General features: G+C 44.9%; 1 protein-coding gene across 1 annotated transcript; it reads left to right on the top strand.

Annotated features, from left to right (window-relative positions):
* Positions 1-2,857: 2,857 nt before the first annotated feature.
* On the top strand, positions 2,858-9,689 carry LOC125939638 (nematocyst expressed protein 3-like). The gene is made up of 4 exons (XM_037709967.2): positions 2,858-3,016; positions 4,516-4,586; positions 5,760-5,852; positions 8,779-9,689. Exons 1-4 carry the CDS (start codon positions 2,950-2,952, stop codon positions 9,634-9,636), a joined length of 1,089 nt encoding a protein of 362 aa, XP_037565895.1. The 5' UTR covers positions 2,858-2,949; the 3' UTR covers positions 9,637-9,689.
* Positions 9,690-14,591: the final 4,902 nt, after the last annotated feature.

Below are 14,591 nucleotides of genomic sequence, written 5' to 3'. Positions count from 1 at the left end.
AAGGTCCAGCAAAAAGATAGAAATGTGCGGCCACTTCGTCTTTGTAAACAGGACCCAGCCTGCAGGCAACATTGGCGAGGCTTTTAAAATCTTAATATATTGCCATTCAGTTGCCCTTGGTCGCGTAACCACATCATCACACTCATCCTTGATGGTTTAACCACTTGAGTAAACAGCAATACACTGCCTTGCTTGTTTCGCATGATGATTCTTATCAACGTTATTCAAAAGAAGATTTAATAAAGAGCAAGAGATAAGTCTGGCAAATGCTTCTGCAAGTGGGACAAAATTCGGCCTGCATCAAACAGCGAGTGGCCTTTTAGCTAAGGTCGTTTTCCCATTTGGAAATTTATGTTTTTCGGATCGCTGAACGATGATAGGCCGAGTGCCAATGCATAAATCTCTATGCAAGCTTCTACTGCATCAACTGCAATTTAAGAGATCAACATCATGACAAGGAAAAGTTCCACAGCCATAGGACATCTTTTCTAAACAAATATTGTAAGAAATTTCCAGGGCATCACATGATACACTAGTGTATATCACTTTTGCCAAGCATTACAGAATATTCCACTCTTAAGAATAATACTGGGTTAAGACGTCTCCAAAAATGCTTTTTTGTACAATGTCCTAATTTGGAGACTCTTGTTGTGGTATTCGAAGATTCAGTGTTACGACTCTGGAGTCAAACCAGGCAGTTCTGTCACAGACAACCTGTCGGTTGACGTCTCGCGGAAACCGTATGCCACTCATTGCTCCACCATAGGAAACTGCGCATCCATTTCCTGGAAAGATTCAGTGACACATTGCGTTGCATCGATCATCCTCATATCACTTGCATCCAATGATGCAAAAGGTTTTGTTCCTCTACATTTTACGTCGTACGTCGTACTTTCCAGTGTAGGAACGGCCTTTCCTACTAAAACAGAAACATTCCCTAACGCTGTGTATAAATGAACTGTATTTTTTATGCCATCAACACCTGCATTTCAACCAGTCCCCACTTTAATAACTGTCAGCTGTTATGCTATATATATAAAACATGGGTATATCCATTACATGGCAACCCCACGACAGCACGCCCATCCCTACCCATGGACTATTACATATATGAGCTTCTGCGCATTAATCAGTCAGCACGCACTAATGATAAGAGTGAACGCTTGTGTCTGGAACATGAATAGACTCAGCTGATTCCTTTGGCGCATCAAACAGCAGCAGCAGCAACAGCAGCAGCAGCAGCGAAACATACAAAAGCCGAGAGCAATATGGCCAGCGGACTAGCTGTCCAGCTGTTCCGCAACTGATACACCTTCTGCTGCTAGTGCCTCGCATGCGCGCTTGGTGGTAGATGTGTTACGCACTTTGAGAAGCTGTTGCTGGTTTTCGACGCACCTGAAAAAAAAACTCCTGGAAAGACATTGCTTGGGACGCAGTCGCAGTGTTTGAGTGACTGTAAAGGAGAGCGCGTATCCAGCAGTTGGGATGTAATGGCGGAGCTTACGTTCGCAGGAAGTTTGAGCCGCCTTCGCAATGGGGCAGGCAATGGGTAGAAGGAGTGTGCTGTACAATGTAATTGGACTGTGCAATGTAGATATATTCTGTTCGCTCCATTATGCAATAATGTCTGCACGAAACCCTGACGCGTCTCCTAAAGAAACAGCGTACGCGCGGTGCGACTCGGTTCGGGACGCTAGTAGTTTCCCAGTATAGTTATTGTAATATACTAACCTCTTCTATGACTTAGCTGCCAGAGCGAACATTTTCGACTGAGTGTACAACATTATTTTGCAAACCGTGGTGGTAAATAAACCATGTTATAGCTCAAATGAACAGTTCCAACTTACGCTACTACGTGGAAGTACTAAAGGCTTCACACCAAATTCGGCTTCAAATTGGCGGCGCCTTTTGTGCGCAAGTTCTGTTCTCCATTGACCGGTTGTCTTTGCAAAGAATATGACAACACCACGATTGGCTGGCATCTCCTCTTACGGATAGCTCGAGCAGAAGAACATTTTTTTCTAAGTACAGGCCATGGATTGCCATCATTGGCTTGAGAATTGATGAAGAAATAGCCAACAGATTGCATATGACTCGATATTTTCCAAGATGAGTCATGGAAACTGAATTTTTTATCAAGTTTTCATTACAGAACATGCATTACCGTCAGCTTCCGAGCGTCAAGACAAGCACAATTAGTTCGCACTTAGTCTAACGGGGCCGTAGACGGTGTTATCTACATCCTGTCGCACAAGAAGCGGCATCCGGGAATAATCCTCCCGCGTGTGGTTGTCACCTTGAATGTGACATGGAAGGAGCACAGAGAGCTTAAGAGAAAGCAGGCTGGCGACTGAAATTTCCTGGCGATAAACGAGCAAACAGTATTGGTTTTTGGTCTTACTAAAAACATCGGAGTACAAGACCGCTGAAGACAAAATAAATATTGCCAAAAAAACAACAAGAAACACAAGACCACAAGCACCAAGGCTGTCTATCGTTTGAGTACGTGTGCTGCTGAAGAGATAAGAGTGAAACAAACACTAATTGCCCGTCACGGCGCTGTGAGCCGTAGTCGGACGAGCGGTGTCTTCACGTAATAAATTTTTATGATACTGTGCCCATGATATGACGTCACCCGGTGGAGGGGTCACCGAGACGCTTATCTGTAGCGGTGTCGGCGCAGGCCCCTTTCTCAGAGACGTCAATACTCTCTGCGACGGCGTTGCCGTGTATTTAGAAGGGGGGCTCTAAACGGAACTCTCATAAACGTGACGCCACTGACGTAAGCTCGGTAGCCAATCAAAATAGAGCTTTGCCGGGTCTGCGCGGTTCACGGTAAAGCAACAGCCAGGCGTATAAAAGAGCGCACGAATATAACCGGGCACACAGTGAAGGCGAAAGAAACGTTTGAAACTGACAAGCACAAAGGAGTACCACCCGAGAAGCAAGATGATCGTGAACGCAAGAATCCTGTGTCTCAGCGCCGTCATGGTCTGCATGGCGGTGCAAGTTATGGGTGAGCAGTTCTTGCTGGATTTTCCGGCCTCATGCTAAATAAGTGTGCGATGAGCAAGATCATTAGAATTCTTCTATACGTGTTAGCTTCTTGATTTATTTTATTACTTTAGCCAAGTGGTTATGAATCAAACCTGTGAGGGTGATTATACCAGCTGTGTCTATATTTCATGAAGTGCAAGGTGGTCACACTTGTAGGAGCCCAAATACGTTGTATGTGGAGTACAGCGCAGTTAATGAGGATTGTTGAGGTATTACAGTAAGTTCTGAACATAGCCCGCAGCCAGAATCGAATGTTCAGACCTTAGAGATGATAATAGTTTCAGCTGCTTCTATATTTATTTTAAAATGTCAACTACTTGGTAAATATTTATTATATGTTATCTAATTTATCAAATACCAAATATAATGGAAGGACTTGTTTAACTATGTGTACATGAGTGAGATGTCAAAATTCCAGTAATGATCCGCACTAAAAGTACCAGTACGTGCAGAAAAATGTCTACAAAAGCATTGGTTCTTTTTTCTTACGGTTGCCAGTAAAGAATTAAAGTGTCACCTTTTAAAAGCGCATTTAGAACTGTTCCAGTCCAACTCTCCTATCGTTCCTAATTTCATTGCGCTCAAACTTGTAATAGCAATTTACTTGTTGCAATACAACTGGTAAATTAGGACATCGCGCCCAGTATTCTCAAAAACTATATTACGCAACTTTCGCCTACGACTCTCTATACCGGCCTCAATCATCACGCTATTATGCCAATTGGTATCGACAGCAGTGCGCACCGCAATGACGGCCACTTTCTAAGGCTTATAGCGCAATAGGACTTCTGTGGTTCTGGGCGAAGGATTCTACTTGATGAGCACTTCAAACACTCAGCATGATCAAGCGAAAGGCAAACAGTGTTATATGTGTAAAGCCTGTGTACAATCGACCGATTCTCTAATAGTAGCACTCGTGCGTCGAATGGCTGGCTGGTAAGCACCTTCTAACGTGGCGAAGTGACGCAATCTGCAAAAGCAAGAGAGACCAGCTTGAGATCAACAACTTCCTGCTCATCTATAGTCATTTCGCGCCGTTAGAAGGAGCTAACCGGCCAGCTATTGGACGGTCGCCCGGTTGTGTTGGGGAGTTCGTCGACTGTACAGGATCCCTCCCCGTCCCGTGACTACTTTAGCAGCTACGCACAGAATGCCCGTATTCACGAAAGAGGTCTTACGCTAAAACTGTTAGTGAGAGCCGGCGCCAAACAATTGTGATGTTGGAGGTTTCGTTAGCAGAAGGCGACCGGCAATGGCACACAGCACTTACGAGCAAAAAGCTTTGCGAATTGGGCCCAGAAGAGAACAGGTCTTTTATGTGAGATTGGTATCGCGAGAAGCATTTGGACACTTGCCTTTCGTATTCTGTGCGTATGTTGAGTGACTGTGAATTATTTCAACACATCGTGGCTAAGCACACACTATTTATTTTTTGTCTTGCCTCTATCGCTTCTCTAGCCGTTCCTTTGGGCGTGGCATCACCTGGCTTGGCTGTTCCCAAGTGCCCAGAGGCAACCAACTACGGCTTTGTAAGGAAACTTATTTACATTTTATACATACTGCTGAAACATTACGAGAATGTTCAAGATATGTGCAATAGCACACTATTCTTTGTTATAATTACCATGTATTAAATAGTGTTTTGTTGCTAAGAGTAGTAATTGATAAGTTATTACCTTCAGCTGAAGTTTGCTTAATAATCATCTTCTTACACTGGAATATTGCCTTCGGTTCAAGAACGTTCGCCTTGTATGTCCAATTACTTAAAAACAGCGCTTGCGCTTAGCCCGTATGAAATTACGTATGTGACTACCTCAAGTCCCAGCGCGATTGGTAGACTGACTTTATGCAAACAATTATGCCAGCAATAATTAAGGAATAAACACATCCGACTGTGTCTCGTCCAACACCGTACACTGTGCTGTAAGCGAATCTGGCTCGTTACATGTTCAATTGACTTTTGGTATGATACGACTTGTTATAGGAATGCGCAAGTGTATCTACAATGCGGCAAAAAACGATTTTGTTACAAGACAGGGAAACTTACAATCACCCACAGATGCGACAAAAATATAGGAAAAAGTATAAGGGTATATGGCAGTAAGACGCGTTCACTTACCAGCGACCAGTTCAAAACATAAAAAAAATTAATAATACACTTTTTTTCATATGCCCATAAAAAGGGCAGCGAAAAAATTTTCGGTTCGCTTCAAATCAAGAAATTATGAAGTTGTAATCAAACCACTGCTGTCTCCTTAACATTGACCTTTATTTATTTGATGTAACAGATCAAACAAAACGGTATCCACTTCACAATCCACAAATTACAGTAATTGTCAGAGTGGTCAAATATGTGTAAAGTGGGACTTGATTTCGTGGTGTCCTGTCGGCATCATTTCACTCGGATGTCATTTAATAACGGCCCGTCATTTTGAAACAAAAACATTCAACCCTTTCAGGCATATGGCGACGATGGAACACTGCAGGATCACACTGTGAGCTTTAGATATAAATGGAATCGTTTGCTAAATTTGTAGTGAAGCATCACTGTAATATGTAACATTAAAATTCTATTTTGAAATCGTTATACTTTGTTTAGGCACTCAATAGCTATCGTTATGCATCCACGAACGACTGAAGTTTCATCATGTTAGGATTTTTTTTCTACATCTATAGCGCGTAATATTTTTTTTCACTTTCAGCTTATCTTCGCACGACTAAGAAACCCGTGCAAGTACTTATGTCAAGGATATCCAATTCGCTTTGAGGCCGAAGACAATGGAACACCATGCTCGGTAAGTAAGCATTTTATTGTGCCTGAAGGTTTTAGGAAATTATGCGGTGATTCCTAACTTTTGTAGTGCTAGGAAAGACTTCAATACTACAGTTTTCTTGGAGTCGAAGGTGAGATTTCTGAGAACAAATAAACTGCTCCATCTAAACGGATTTGAAGGCGTGCAGTTTGCATCGTGTTAGGTGGGTAGTTTGCGAATTATATCGCAGCAGCCATTCGTTCAAAGCTTAGGTTGAACTGCAATACTGGATATTTTCTCTCTCTCGGGCGATACACATTGAGTTCTACATCTAATATGACTAGAAAATATTCTTTAATGCCGCCATTAGTTCAACATTGCGGAAGTATCGACCAAATTCGGGAGAGTCACAAGAAGTATTTTTGTTATATTTCTTATACCCACACGTAGGTTCAAAAGTGAGTTTTTACGATTACTAGGGAACGAGATGTGTGTTTTCCTTGTTTCTGATAAGTTACTTTTGAAAAAAGGATGCCTTTATATGATGTTCCAGACGTAATCCTCTTCTTTTTGAGCAGGAAGTATGCGCAATTATTATTATTGTAATTTCATTATTATTATTAATATGATTGGCATCATGTCACTTATATATTAAAGCAAAATAAAACAAATAAAACGAGCAGGCTAGTTAGCGCCACCGGATGAAGCACAACTCCACCCATTTCTGATGAAGAAGGAAAGGAAATAGAAAAGAAATGAGTCCACCGAACCATGCAATCAATGCCTTGCCTAGTTTGGCAGAGTGCGGATTGAAAAGGAAGCATTTTTATGGCGCTAGCACCTAACGACATTATGTTTCTGAAAGAGCACAACGGAAGTCGACCTCGGGCAACCCGAAGTTGAGTTGTCTCCGAAACCGTGAGAATAATAAAACCTTCTAAAAGAAGGTAATGGCTCAATTTAAGAGTTGTATAAGATAGATATGATACAGGAGCATAAGTTTAGTTACGGAAAGGGCCATTTAACCGTCAGGTCTGTCTCATCATTATGACAAACTATCATCATCAGCAATGGCTCAAGCGTCATCTTCTTCCGCAGCTGATTCAATGGCGCCCTCGGCGCATCCGCGCGAACGCGCTCGTGCCACTGCTCCCGCGTTCGTTGTCGTCTTCCAAAGTTTGCTCCGTGGCCGCTCATCATTCCAGCGTAGAATTTCCCTTCTTTTCTGTCGTCATAATGTGAGACCGCGTTAACGGGGTGTGAGCCGTTGCTTTAGTTGGTAAGAGCCATTCATTGTTCGTGCCCTAACGCACGCTCCGTGGGGGATTTAGGACACGTCGTCCTAATTGCTCCTCTGGGTGTGGTAAGAGAAGGATTTGCGTTAACCTAAGGTCTAGAAGCTAGCTCCATTAAAGGACACTGAACGGGAACCTTAAGGTCACCCACCGTTTTTTAAAAGACCTTTCGTTCAATATCGAGGAGTGGATGGTGGGAGTAGGGCAGGGTCTTTCATTGAGTGTCACGATCAACAGTTTTCCATTAAAGGCGCTGTTGTTAGTAACGGTCAAGAAAAGGGATATCAAGCGACAATGCAAATCTAGCGCTGCATCAATATTCAACCTAACAACATCGACTGAAGAAAAAAACGAACTAACATTAAAATAAAACCGTTATAAATAAAGCTGCTTTGTAAAAGGCTGCTCTGGAATCTACAAGTGTCCTGAATGGTGTGAAAATTAGAGTACGAAGCGAGAGTGAATCAGCAATAGTAACATCAGGCCGCGTTTGTGCTATGCTTACATCAGCAAGAATACCACATACAGGACACATATATGATTCTTTACTATAAGGTTTCCACAGTGATCAGTTGAAACAACTTGAAACGGTGCTATACTGATCGTTAGATCTGGATTCCTCGTATTATTATTACAAAAAAATTGATACCCGCGTTTATAGCCAAAGCACCGTCTAATTTGCCCTTATGCGTGGCGGAAATGGGTAAAAGAAAGAGGAAGGAACGCTTAAGACTGATCCAAAATACCTTGCAGTGAAGGCCCCGCTTCGATCTCAAGAAGGGCACCTAGCTTTGAAAAACAAAATCGGCACAGACACTTAAGACTGCTTACGTGTGGCAATGCGAAAGCATTATAATATTTGTATTCCTCGGAACGTCATGAACGCGCTCATTTTATACACTCATGACGTGGCGCCACCTCCTCCCGTTGCGTGTGCCGTCACGTGCCCAATGACGCATGCACTAGGTCAATACCACTTACATAGCACAGGCCTACACACTCCCATCTATGACGTCATACTACCTGGCCTGAAATTTTCATTGCCAAGGCTGGCGTGACGAAAGCGGTGACGTCAAAATCACTGTTGATTACGCGGGAGCATCCCCATTAAATTCGGTGGCAGTCGGGCCAGGTAGCATGATGTCATGGATCGGAATGAGTAGGCCTTGTGCCATCTAGGTGGTGTTCACTAGGTACATCTTCAGTCAGCCAGAACCGGGGATCCGCCGTGGCATCAGTAAAAGTTTCACGTTTTACACTTTTGCTTTTTTTCTTGGTGTTTTGTGTTTTTGTTGGTGTATAATATCAAAGTCGGCAAGAAGGAAACAAAGCCGCCGTGGCGTCGGTGAAGCGTGTTTGTCTCGCACCCAGGAGGCGCGAGTTCCGTTCTCAACCAGACCGAAATGTACCAGTTTTTTTTTTTCAGAGCCGTTACTTTACGTGATGTACAGGAACCTCCCTGTAAAATTTGACATCAATCCGAGCATTCTTTGACCTGCTTTTACTCTTCGCGCCGTTCACCACTTTTGTTACCATCTTTCGGTCACGCCGACTATGACGAATTTCCCGTAGTGTGGCACATAATGCTTTCGAATTAAAAACGCAGTTGTCTATACGCAAACCAAATATTCCTTTGGACATACTATACACCAGAGTTGCCCTCATTTTTGCAGACTAAAAAGGTATTCAACGGCGAATGCCTAAATGGCAAGTGCGTCGCCGTGCTGCCGCCACCACCACCACCACCCGCACCGGCGCCCGCACCAGCTCCTGAACCAGCACCCGCCCCAGCTCCTGAGCCAGCACCCGCCCCAGCACCTGAACCGGCACCCGCTCCGGCCCCTGCACCTGAACCCGCTCCGGCCCCTGCACCAGAAGCAGCTCCTGCTCCAGCCCCAGCACCTGCTCCCGCACCCGAGCCTGCACCTGAAGAACCTGCACCTGCCCCAGCTGCGGAAGAAACTGCGGCCGCTGAAGAATCTGTGCCTGCACCTGCAGAAGAGCAACCGGCTGCCGAACCCGCTGCCCCCGCAGAAGAGCAACCCGCTGCCGAACCCGCTGCCCCCGCAGAAGAAGCCGCTCAAGAAGCCGAGGAAGTTGCACCTGAACAAGCACCGGAGCAGCCCGCTGAACAAGTTGCTGCTGAAGAAGCTCCCGCTGAGGAGGCCACCGCTGAAGAGCCTGCAGCTGAAGAGCCGGCCGCCGAACAGTCTGCTGCTGTAGAGCCAGCAGCTGAAGAATCCGCTGTAGAGGAGGCAGCTGCCGAAGAGGCTGCTGAGGAGCCAGCTGAGGAGACTGATCAGGAGGTTGTCGAGGAAGCCGCTGAAGAAGCTGCTGAAGAGGCTGCAGAAGAACCCGCAGAGGAAGCTGCAGCACAAGAGGCAGAAGCACCAGCTGAAGAAACCGCAGAGGCCGAACAGCCCGCTGAGGCTGTGGAGGCAGCGGAGGAGGCTGCTCCCGAGGCATCTGCTGATGACGCCACAGCGGAAGGGAGCGCAGATGGAGCCGCCGAGGCTGAAGATGCAGCGTGAACAATCCATGTAGTATAGCCAAATGAAATAATAAATTTATACATGACACACTACTGAACAATTTTCTAGAAGATACTTTTTGCTGCTCCATTGTTCAACAGCGTATATAAAATATTTAGGACCAGAAACTAATTATTCCTTGATTCCATCTTTAGAGAACCGCATTACGAAATATACATGAAAAGTAATGTCTACTTCACGTAAAAATTATACGAAATTCCTTTGTACAACTTCGTACTTTCTGCTAGCCTAGTCACCAAAACTATTTGTTCTGTATTTATGCCCCTCTCTGCGCTGTGCGCGTTTTCAAACATGTGAAACCAACCCTGAAGACAATTAAAAAGCACCTGAATAAACAGCTGCAACTCCAACTCATTTCTTTCAGTCTTCCCCGTCACACTCCTCTGAATTTTCTAAGAAATTTGTCTACAGCTGCTATATAAAAACAGGAAGAGTAGTCTGCGCAGAAGGAATGCTCCCAAGACATCGGCCCTATTTTGTAGCATTTTTTTTTTCAAATTATTAGTAAGTCCACAGCCGCGGCAACCCGCAAAGAAGCGTACATGTTCGGTTCTTTTCAATAAAGTAAGATAAAGAGCGAATATATAGTTACTACAAGCTTACTTTTTACAGGAATCACATAAGCGACATTAGCGGCCCCTCAAATTCGTGTCTAACAATGTCTAACGGTAGTGATCGCACAGACAGAAAACATACCAAATAGAGAATGTGGATAAGCAGTTCGAAAGGAAACATCCTGTTAAAGTAAACACTATAGATTGACCAGCGAGCGCTAATATCCTCACACTGAGATAGTAGTATCGTATATGCGCCAGAAGGGTTGGACAGCACTATACTGCTAACAGGGCTGCGGTACTGCAGCAACCACTATACTAGATAAGAAAGCTCCTCGCTTAGCGCCGAGAAGCGGAACGCCAGCGTTAATCTTCGACTGCTGTGCTACCAATTACTTCATGAAGCAATTCGTTTACGACTAGTTCGATGGGGTGTGCTCGATCGGCTGCGATTAGAGTAGGACATTCAGTAGCGATCACCTAGGAAGAAATATACCGACATCCCTAACAGCCCCATTAAAACCTTTGTCCTCACTGTACGTTTCCAAAACGTGACAAAACAAGCGCTTCCATGTATCATAAAAAAACTTATACACGATGCCTTCAGAGTCATGCCAGTACACTTGCTACATTTCAGTGATCCATGGACATTTAGGCGGATTAACAAAGCTATCCACTTATTGATCAACTGCAATGGTTTCTGCATATTTTACAGGGACCGTAGAGCAACTACATTTTGGGGGGAAACATGTACAAACTGCAAACCGCATGCTACTGAAAGCAAAACGATGTGATGACCTTTCAACACAGAAGCGCCCCCCCCCCCCCCCCCTCTTTCTAGAATACATTTTTCAATCAAGGCAAGTATTCCGATTTCTAAGGCCGTGTAGCGAAATATGCGTCGATTCCGCATGTGCTGTAAGTAGTTCAGGAGCCGCACGATGGCAGGCGCTGTGGAAACGGCTGATGGACTGTAGGAGCCCCGTTTCCCTTACGTTTTCTTATAGCACTGCGAGATGATTGAGGTATTCACTATCCGAGTTGTACTCTGGATTGAGGAGTACATTATTTGCTGCAATCAAGTGGGGCACCATGACAGACCAGAACGAGGTGAGTAAACGCGGTTTTGTTGAATTTTGTTGCGAAGTGGAATAGCCTAAATTAATAAGTGGTGTACTTATAATATATTCTAATTGCCGCCTGTTCGTTCCTTTGGAAGTTCGTTGTATCATACGCAAAGAAATGGGTCCTCGTCAGCAACCAGCAGTAGCCAGCGCCATATATAGCCCGTGGCGGGGCAGTCATGATCTATTCATTTCAGAACGGAGCATTCTCCAGCTACTCGAAAAATATGCTAGTTTCTTTCGGCACAATGATGCATCTGAAGTGCGCACATGTCACTTTGACGTGGTGAGAATTATGACGACGCATCACAGGCAGGTTAGTGGGCACGTATCGAAATATTTTGACCAATCATGAAGAGGCATTGGCGGCAGGGAAATAAAAACATATTGGAATGGCTTCGCGTTATAGCGCCAGTTGTCTACGAATGCTCCATCTTACTATACGTTGCGAGTGCGCTGTACCGGCAGATTAATGGAATGATCGCCAGCGCTGCTTTTACTTCTGACTCTGTAATACTGCTTTCTTTGTACGCAGAGCTGAAGCTATCTTGTAGTGGACAGAGTGGACTAGAAGGAGCACGTATTTTATGTCGGACAATTGTTTAAGCAATTAACTCAGGTATGTGCGGTTTCAGGCGGTTCGTGTTCCAGGTTTTTAAATTCCGCTGACGCCGAAGGCAAGAGCAGGGGAATTGTCAACCTGCGTATTTCTCATCAACGTGTGCAAGTTGAAAGTTTTATGCTCTTCGGCTCCCTCTCATCGCGTTTCTCTTTCTATTCTTCCTCAAATGCACATCTCGTACAGTGATATAAAGCTGGTAAAATTAAACCGCAGTGGAAACAATGCGTACTTATTACACTTATCTTACACTTATCCTACGCCTAACTGCGCTGTGAGCATCTACATCTGAGCAATAAAAGCATTTGGATGTGTAACTGGCAGTCATGAGTTCGCAAACTGGCGTTCACTATTTCAGTTTTAAGTACGCAGCTAAGCTGGACGGCTGTATAGCCGACTAGCTATATAGCCGGTTGTGAGGTGCGCCATAGTGGGCATTCTGGATTTGTTTTGACCACCAGTATTTTCTTACGTGCACCAAATGCATGCTACACGGATGCTCTACGCATTTCGCGCCAACGAAATGCGGTCGCCGTGGTCGGTATTTGATCCCGCGACCTCGTACTTAGCAGCGCAACGCCATAGCAACTAAGCCATGAAGGTGGGTCTCACGAACTTGAATGAAGTACGCATCTGATTCGAATCAACGTTTGCAATCAGATGTGTGAGCCTTCTTCGTATCCCTTTACATGCAATCTTTGTTGGGCTGTCTAAGTGAAAAGCTGCTGACATATGAATAAGCTCTTGTGAAACGATAAACGTCGCTCATTAAAAAAAGTTGCAGTGGCTTAGCTCGGCTATGCCAGGATATACGTAGCGTTAGCAAAGGTTCAGCTGATTTCGGGATCCGATGAGTCAAGCTTCTCCGTTCTTCTGCGCTGTTGAGCAGCATTTGCGCTCTCCTTCTCCATGGCTATACCACACTGGCAAACGCCAGTCAGAAGCGCCGCGGCTCCAGCGCAGTGTCAGACGGCGACTGCACAGCGAGCGCGCGCCGGCACCACTGCGTCTACCACGTCTACGACGTCACTCCTCTGGAATGCGCAGACCGGCGGCGGAGTGCGCGAGAGGTGCCGGCTCCAGTGGCTCCCGTGCGCAAGCCGTGTGACATCACTGATCCTTGCGCATGCGCAGCACGGCTCTTGATGTGCCGCGCGAAACGGGCTTGGCTAGGCCAGTGTAGCTAACGCTACAAAAATTATGGAATTTCACGTGCCAAAACCACGATCTGATTATGAGGCACGCCGTAGTGCGGGACTCCGGAGATTTGGACCACCTGGGGTTATTTAACGTGCACCTTAATCTAAGTACACGGGTGTTTTCGCGTTTCGCCCCCATTGAAATGCGGCCGCCGTGGCCGGGATTCGATCCCGCGACCTCGTGGTCAGCAGCCAAACACCATAGCCACTGAGCAACAACGGCGGGTGTCACACATTTGGCTTGCGCTTTGGGGACAATGAGAAACCAAAGAAACAAGGGAAATATTTAGCAACGATTGCATATTTATATCTTGCCACTAGGTGTGGACGTGTTTAAAAAAATCCGCCTCAGTTGCACCCTGTGAACGCGGATGTATAGGATGTGCGGACGTTAGACGGCGTTACGCAATCACCGCCACCACAACCGACGCACAGGGTCGGGCAGTGTAGGAGTAAACGCCTCATTAGTATTCAAGCTGGTCTAACTTCAACATGTCGTCTACATCACGGAGGAATGTGCCGAATACAGCGCCTAATGATGGTAACAATAAACGAAATAATCGTTTTGTTTATTTTGTGCGGACGTCAGAATTTCTGTCGTAACGTCAGAATTGTCTGTCGCAACTACAGAAACATCAGCAACTTCAGTCGTACGACAGGAATTTCTGTAGTCACGACAGAAATTTCTCTTGTCTTTTTGACCCCGGTTGTAATTCTAATATACGAGAACACATCATTCTGTTGCATGCCCGGAAAAACACTAACCCTGTTTTTAGCTGCCGTTTTTCGGTGCGCTCCACACGAAAACGCCCGACCAACTACAAGTTAACAGGCTCGCGGTTAAAGAATCTATGGTAAGTACGAAAATGTTTTTTTTTTTGTGCGGTATACTTCGTTGAAGAGACCGTGTGAACTCATTCATGACTAAAAAGAGCATTTGGCGGACGAAGTCTGAACATAAGCCTAGACCATATCATGCATTCATGCCGCGCCCTGAGGAACCCATGTACGCGCCCGTTCATATATACAGGGTGTTCATTTTTAAGTTTTACAAATTTTCTAGAAATAGCCTGTGGCATGTAGCATAATTCTTATCATTGAGGTGGGTAATCGATGAAGCAGACATTAGTAACACGAAAAATCGAAACACATATTCAACTAATCAACAAAAATTCAATAATTCACTTCTTAGTTCGGTGAACTAAGCAGCTACATAATAATTGTGTCATAAAGTAATTACCTTCTAAGTTAAAACTTTACGACACATATTGCAATTTACAAATTGTAGCCGGTGAGCTTGTCAGGCGTATCCACTGGGAATGAATTTGCAGAATGACACCAGTTTGGAGATATGCGCCAGCAAACTCGCCGTAAAAATGCACTGTTGTTCCACTCACTTTTTTACCAAAATGCTGTTTTATACATTGAAGCTAGCGCA

Source organism: Dermacentor silvarum, chromosome 3 (assembly GCF_013339745.2).
Source record: "Dermacentor silvarum isolate Dsil-2018 chromosome 3, BIME_Dsil_1.4, whole genome shotgun sequence".
In the NCBI taxonomy this organism is placed as follows: domain Eukaryota; kingdom Metazoa; phylum Arthropoda; class Arachnida; order Ixodida; family Ixodidae; genus Dermacentor; species Dermacentor silvarum.
This window is presented reverse-complemented; position numbering and strand designations above follow the sequence as displayed.

Coding starts and splice junctions, on each gene's coding strand:
- LOC125939638 (XM_037709967.2), top strand. CDS start 2,950: ATGATCGTGAACGCAAGAATCCTGTGTCTCAGCGCCGTCATGGTCTGC. Junction 4,587..5,759: donor AGGCAACCAACTACGGCTTT/GTAAGGAAACTT, acceptor TTTCACTTTCAG/CTTATCTTCGCACGACTAAG. Junction 5,853..8,778: donor ACAATGGAACACCATGCTCG/GTAAGTAAGCAT, acceptor TCATTTTTGCAG/ACTAAAAAGGTATTCAACGG.